The 7,790-nt window shown below is 43.0% G+C and overlaps 1 protein-coding gene across 1 annotated transcript; it reads right to left on the reverse strand.

The window, feature by feature from the left end:
- Positions 1-197: 197 nt before the first annotated feature.
- Positions 198-2,296, reverse strand: LOC103996016 (pentatricopeptide repeat-containing protein At3g48250, chloroplastic). The gene has a single exon (XM_009416810.3). The coding sequence runs from the start codon at positions 2,203-2,205 to the stop codon at positions 412-414; it is 1,794 nt and encodes a 597-aa protein (XP_009415085.2). The 5' UTR covers positions 2,206-2,296; the 3' UTR covers positions 198-411.
- Positions 2,297-7,790: the final 5,494 nt, after the last annotated feature.

The following is a 7,790-nucleotide window of genomic DNA, read 5'->3' on the forward strand; positions in this document are numbered from 1 at the left end:
AATTATCAAAAGTTTATTACAACACTTGAAACTTGACTGCTTTGTATGTCTTAAGACTCTTGACTTCCTAAGCAGAACAATTTTTTAACACATTATTTTGTTCTGGTAGTAAACATTTTACATCAACTCAAATTCACTTCAGATCCCTCAACATAAAAAATATCTTCAAGAAGTGCATCATACTTGGAAAGAAAAGCTCAGAGAAGTAAGTAAATTGTTGGAGAAAAAATAGGAAAGAAAGAAACCAAAACAGACAAAACAACAAGCAGCTACTGACACCATTGCATGAAGGTGTTTGATGACCTTGAGAATGAAGCCTCCCTAATAAGTACACAGATCATAGAGGATAAAGACAATGCAATGGCTACATTGATCACAACAAGGGCATGTTGTGCGCTGGGAGCACTGGAATTAAGAAGCTTTCTCAGATTTAATTGAACCAAAGAGTTTGGAGATGTCCACATTCTTGCGAATATGATGAGGGCATTTGTATAGTAGATCTTGAGCCTCAGAGTACCTACCTTCTTTGAATAGGGACTGGAACACATGCAAGTAAGCTGCAGGCGATGGATAGTTGTTCACCGTCAAGGCTTTCAAGAACTCTTCAGCATCCACAGTTGTCCCACACTTGGCTATGTAGGAAGGGAAAGGATCTGCATAAGGTGGAAATTTATGGATCTTCATGGAACTAAGAAGCTTCAATGCCTCTTCCAGCATTCCTGATTTCAGCAATTCTTGAATCAAATGCTTGTAGGTCGCTTGCCATGGCTTTACATGCACCTTCTCCACCATCTCATGGAACAGTGTACAGCCGGCATCCACCCTGTTATTGCTGCACAGGCCTTTCACCAAGACATCCAAAACATCCCCATCTGCCTCACAGTTTTTCTCGATCATCTTCGTCAACAACTCCAGGGCTTTATCGACCTCCCCTGCGGTGCAGTGCCCTTGTATCAGAACTGTCCAGGTCTTGAGATCAGGGGTACAACCAGCCGCTTCCATTTCATCGAACACCTTGCAGGCGTCGTCCAATCTCTTGGCCTTACAGAGCCCATACACCAACTGGCTGTAAGTGATGTTATCCGGCTCATAGCCTTCGAGCCTCATCTTCTTCAGGATCTCTTCGGCCTCGTCAAACTTGCCGTTGCTGGTGAGGGACCGATGGATCCCATCATAGACCACCTTGGACAAGGAGTACCCGGCCGCCTCGTACTTCCTCACGACCCTGAACACCAAATCGAGATCCGGGGCGTCGTACAGCGCGATCTGCCTCAGGAGCATGCCGCAGTCCTGGATCGCCGGCTTGTACGGCCCGTCCATCATAAGCTCGTACAGCTCCACGGCCTCCTTCATCATTCTGCTCTTGAGGAGATGCCTCGACACCTTGATGTAGGTGTCGATGTCCATCTCGTGACCCTTCTCCTTCATCTCCTGAATCAAGTCCCAGAACTGCCTCATCGAGTCCTCCTGGGCGAGAACACGGGCCAGGGCGTTGTACGCGACGGACCCGTGGTCGTACCCCGGCCTCCCTCCGGCCCACCGGAAGAAGGCCAGGGCCTGCGCCGGGCGCGCGCGTACCTCCCGGAGGACTCCAGCCACCGCGACCTCCGTCAACGGGAGCTCCAATTTCTTCTCCACGCCTTCGTTCCAGTCGTCGGAGTCGAGAATGGTTCTCGCCGCGGCGGAGACGGCCGCCGCAGAGGTGGCATGCTGGGCAGTCCTGGAGTAGAACTGGGCGAGCGCGGCGGACTCGGCGGCCAGCTTGTGCCTTTTGAAGTCGGAGAGGAGGGTGAGGTAGGTGCCTTGGTCGACGTTGTGGCCGGCTTCGTGCATGGACCTGAGGAAAGCCCAGAAGTCGGTGAGGTGATCGGGGCGGCCGAGGATGCGGAGCATGAGGTTGTAGGCTGGGGGGCCGGGGGCAAAGCCGGGCCGAGCTGTGACGCGGCGGAAAAAGGACAGGGCCTGCTGCGGCTTCTTGTCGAACTTCTTGAGGACGTAGAGGACGGACTCCTGGGAGGGGAAGGGGAGGTGGTCGGCGGCGGCGGCGACGTCGTCGTCGTCGGAGACAGGGGAGGCGGTGGTGGTGGCGTAGGTGAAGAAAAGGGACGGAAGCGGAGGTTGGGTAGGGCTGGTTCTAAAGCGGAGGAGCGAGGAGCAGGAGGAGGTTAGGGAGGGGAGACGGAGGCGAAATGAAGAGCAGAGCATCGTGTTCGTTCGTTGGAGTTTGGCCTCGGCCACTCGACGTGGTGTATCGGTTGGGAAGACGAAGTGTTTGCCAGAACGAGAGTGAGGGTTGTGTTTTAGGGTTTTAGTCAGGAGATTTTTATTTTATTTATTTGCTGGATTTTAATTTACGAGAATTAAGCAAGAATAGAAATAGAGATCTAGGTAGAATTAGGTAATTACCCCTTTATTAATAGGTCAAATGTCCGACAAGAGAACATTAATGTGTATAAAAATGATAAAAATGAGGATATATATATACTATAGTAAAATGAGGATATATATATTATAGTAAAATGAGGATATATGTATATTATAGTGCTGCATAGCGATCACTCTTGTAAAACTTATTTTTTGAAGGTTATGTTATGATACAAAACGTTGGTCATCTTAGTGTCTTGGAAGTCTCCCGAGTGATATCTAGCGATTGGATTTTACAAGTTAGCATGTTAAGTATACGAAAACTTACTATTGCACCCGACACATGGGGAACAGTCATTTTCGAACTTATAATTATTCATTTACCTTCTAAAATTTTTATTTATTTATTCTCTTTTTTCTCTCTTACACATCGAGTGGTTGAATTGTTTGCAAAGATGTTTTTTTTTACGAGATATTGATATTTTATTCATAATTTATTTTCGAACTAATTAATTTACTTTTTTATATGTCTTATAGGACCTAAACGTGATTGTAATTAAGTTGACTCTTTACGAACAAATAATGTAAGGAGCTTTATGACTTAGGTAATTCTAACTAAGTTAGACATATTGGTACAAGAGTGTTTCATGATTTAGGTAATTCTAGCTAAGTCCATGATATTGGCATAAGAGTGCTTTATGACTTAAGTAATTTCAGTTAAGTTTGTGATATTAACACAAGAGTGTCTCAGGACTTTAGCAATTTCAGTTAAATTCATGACATTATGATATTAGACCAAGTAAGTAATTAGAGTAAATCATGAAAAAATTTATAATCTCGTCATAGTGAAGCATTGTGGTGAATCGAGCAAGATGGGATAAGTCAAACCATTACCCCAAGTAGTTATAGATAGGCTATAGGTGCAAACTCACTCTCAAGCTATTGGAGTCGCTTAAGAGGAGCGTGACAGTGAATATGACGAGCGAGAAGTCGACTATTCTCTACAAGCGAAGGAGGCATAATCTAGAGCACCAACTAAGAAAAAAAGTCATAAGGAGAGGCTTACATATACGGAAACCCGCCTTGACGTTTTTGAAGCAAGTTTGGAGGAACTTTATCAAAGCCAACGAAGGCTTCTTGGGGTAGAGAACTTGTAAAAAGAAGTTGAATCTCATAATTGATAAGGTTGAGTCCCTAGTTAATCGATTGATGGAAGACACCAAAAAATCTATATAATATCTAAACAAAGTCGTGGCGGAACTCATGTCCAGGGTTATATTGCTCATAAGGGCTCTTAATGTGAGAGGGAGCAACACCCGCATTGTTCTACCATAGAACTTAAGGGCACTTGAGTCGCGTTGCTATGGTGGTGCCAAGGATGCGAAGGAGCTTGAGAATTTTCTGTTTGACATGGAACAATAATTCAGAACTACGAGGCCTAATTCTAAAGAAGTCAAAGTTTTAATAGCAATATGTATCTAGATGAGAATGCAAAACTTTGGTGACAAATATAAAGGGAAGAGATTCAATAAGGTTGGTGTCGAGTGAACATAAAGGAGGACTTGAAGTGACAGTTGAGAACTTAGTTTCTACCCGAGAACATAGAGTTCATCGTAAGAAGGAAGCTGAGACAACTCTGCCCAAATACTTAAATTCGAGACTATGTGAAGTAATTTTTTACATTGATATTATATATATAAGAGATATCCTAGAAGGACAAGCTGTTCAGCTTCCTCGATGGTCTGAAGTCGTGGGCACAATAGAAATTGCATCGAAGAAATATTACCAATGTGATCGGGACAATTGTAGCTGCAAAAAGGCTTACTGACTTTGTTTCCTCGGAGGATTTGGGGAAGAAGAAACAATCTTAGGAAATCGCCCACCAAATATTTTCGACGGAAGGAGTCCGAGGGTGAACAAAAGAAAAGGAGTTTCCACAAAGAGCTAAGCTCAAAAGACAAAACCCCAAAACCTGACGAATGCTTCTTGTGCAGAGGATCGCACATGATGAGGGAGTGCCAACAAAAGTAAGCACTTAATACCTTGAAAGTATTAATCCACCCCCCAAGATCGATCGTTGCCTTTAGTTCAAGTAGTTTAGAATTTAGCAACGACAATAAGGAGTTGTAAGGATCTCGGATGGGAGCAATGCGTTTGTTGAATACGTTACAATATCAAGTGAGGGAAAACATGAATATGAAGCCACAAAAAGCAGAGAGTAGTGAGCTGATGTATATAGACATTAAGCTAAATGGCTAAATAATCGTGCGATGGTGGACATGAGCGCTACCCATAATTTCATTATCAATTGAGAAGCAAGACAACTTGGGCTGAACCTAGAGAAGAGCCCGAGTTGGATGAAGTTTGTGATCTTGAAGGTTAAACAGATTTTCGGACTGACAAAAGGGGTATCTATCAAGATCAAGATATAGAGTGGAAGCACAAATATGATGGTAGTGCCATTAGATGACTTCCAAGTGAGTCTCAGAATGGAGTTCATGCACATGGCGAAATTGGTGCCAATGTCGTTCCTAAACTCCCTATGCCTTGTGAGAGGTGACAACCCTTGCGCGGTTTTAGTTTATGAAGGAGAAACTAAGGACCCATAATAATTATCGGCATTACAATTGAAGAAGGGGGTATAGACAGGTGAATTAACTTTTGTGGTCGTAAAGCTGGAGCCACTTGACGTGGAGGCCATCATTGAACTTGTTATGGCGATGAATGCTTTGAATGAATTCATAAACGTCATGCCATTCGAGTTGCCGAAAACTCTACTGCCACACAGAGGTATAGATCATTACATCAAGTTGGAGCCCGAAGTGAAGCCTCTAGTGAGACCATCATATCGTAAGGCCCCTCCAGAGTTGGTAAAGCTCAAGAAGCAATTAAATTAACTACTAAACGATGGTCTCATTTGTAGTTTTAAAGCATCATTTGGAGCTCCAATCCTCTTCCAAAAGAAACAAGATGAGAGCTTCTAATTATGCATTGACAATCAAGCCCTAAATAAGGTGATGGTGAAGAATAAGTATTCAATCTCGCTCATCATGTGCTTGTTTGACCAATTGGGCAAAGCAAAATATTTCTCTAAACTCGACCTTTAATCGAGCTATTGATAAGTGCACATTACTGAAGGCAATGAAGCGAAGATTACCTATGTAACTAGGTATGGAGCGTTTGAGTTCTTGGTGATGCCTTTCGACTTAATTAACACTCTGGCCACATTCTACACTATCATGAATCAACTATTCAAGGAGTATATGAATAAGTTTGTGGTTGTCTACTCGGACAATATTGTCATTTATAATCAAACGCTTAAGGAGCATATCGAGTACCTTCGAAAAATTTTCAAGGTTCTCGGGGAGAACACTTTGTTCATAAAAGGGAGAAATATTACTTTGCTCAAACAGAGATTTTGTTCTTAGGGTACTGAATCTATGAAGGTTCCATTCGGATAAATAAATCAAAGGTACAAGTTGTGGTGGAGTGATGAACACCAAAGAAGATACCGAAGCTAAGATCCTTCCTTGATTTTGTCAACTATTATCGGTATTTTATAGCTGGGTATTCAAAGCATGTAGCTCCACTGACGAAGTTGCTGAAGGAGCAGCCTTGGCGATGGTAAGATAAATACAAAGTGCATTCCAAGATCTAAAAGTTGATGTGTTGGAAGAGTCGATACTCAAATTATCAAACTATGAGAAGCCTTTCGAAGTCCCTACGGATGCTTCAGACTCCGTTATTGATGGAGTACTTATTGATTGCCTATGAGAGCTGTTAGCTCAACAAAACCGAACGACGGTATACGGTGCACCAGTGATTTAAAAAGCGCTAGGCGCTACGGTCCAAAAATGCCCGAGGCACTAGGCGCTCGCCCGAGCGAAGTGAGGTGCTAAAATATAAAAATATATAATATAATTAATAAATATAATTATTTAAATTTTTAAATAAAATTATATTATTAAATTAATCTAATAAATATAAATACTATTATTAGTATATAGTTAACAGTATATTATCGAAAGATGAGAAGAGTGTAAGAGAAGAGTCGGAAGACCGAGGGTGTTGATTGAGAAGAGCGGGAGTGGCAGCTACGAGTGACGATAGTGGTAGTGGCAGCAGCGAGCAGCAGCAGCAACAGTGGGAGCGGCAAGCGGCGATAGTGACACCGGCAGCAGCGAGCAGCGGGAGCGAGAGCGGCGAGTGGAGATAGTGGTAATGGTAGAAGCGAGCAACGACAGCAACAGCGGGAGCGAGAGCGGAAGCGGCGAGCGGAGACAGTGGCAACGGTAACAGCGACAACAGGAGCGGCAACGGTAGCACCAAGCAATGATGGCAGTAGCATGAACGACGAGCAGGGTATGGGTTGGGGAAGTCACACTGATATCGATGCTTTAGTTGGTTCGATTGAACCAACTAAAGCACCGAAGATCGAACCAGACCTCAAACGTTGGTTCAGTCGCCTGGTTTAACCCAGGCACTCGCCCGAAGTGCTCGATGCCTGGGCTCGGGCGAGTGCCCAAGCGAGGCCTCTTTCAAGTGCGCAGCTTAGAAATGAAGTGAGGTGCTCGGGCCTCTCCTCACCTCGCTCTTGCGTCTTTTTAAATCACTGCGGTACACAAGAAGGAGATGACAGCAGTGGTCCACTATTTATGAGTTTGGCGGCACTACCTTCTCGGATCATGATTTGTACTAAGAACAAACAACATTGTATTGAGTTACTTCCAAATTCAAAAGAAACTCTCTCTAAAGCAAGCACACTAACAAGACTTTCTAGTTGAGTTTGATATGACAATGGGGTGCAAGTTCGAAAGAGCAAATGTCATGATCGATACATTGAGCCGAAAAGTGGAACTAACCAATGTCATGCAGTTGAAATGCGAAGGCTCAACAAATCAGTTGCACTCCAATTGCCTTTCAATGATCAAAGATGGATTGTACAATGATCCCCAGGTAGTAACCATGAGAAAATTAATCAAAGAGGACACGACACGATGATTTTGGATCTATGAGAGATTTGTCTATCTCAAAGGGAATAGAGTTTATGTTTGTCGAATGAAGAATTTAAGACATAAACTATTGGTCCAACATGAAGATTGATGTAGAGAAATATATTTGAATGTACTTTATCCTCGAAGGGATATTTGTATGTTGACCCAGATTGATAGGTAGCTAATATGACATCATAATAAACATCGGCGAATTTCCACAAACTATTTAAACAAATGGACCTAACAAAGTTGTCATTGTTCAATGACTGCGTGACTTGAAATATTCAAATATGCAAATTTAATTGACATCAAAACAACCTATCCATTTTCCTTTATAGAAAAAACCTATTCATATGTGTAAAATACCAGGCTAACTTGTGTCGTGGATTCAATTTTACTCCTACATTGTTTAGGAATTGGGGAGTCACTATC

The sequence above is a fragment of the Musa acuminata genome, chromosome BXJ1-8 (assembly GCF_036884655.1).
Source record: "Musa acuminata AAA Group cultivar baxijiao chromosome BXJ1-8, Cavendish_Baxijiao_AAA, whole genome shotgun sequence".
Taxonomy (NCBI): domain Eukaryota; kingdom Viridiplantae; phylum Streptophyta; class Magnoliopsida; order Zingiberales; family Musaceae; genus Musa; species Musa acuminata.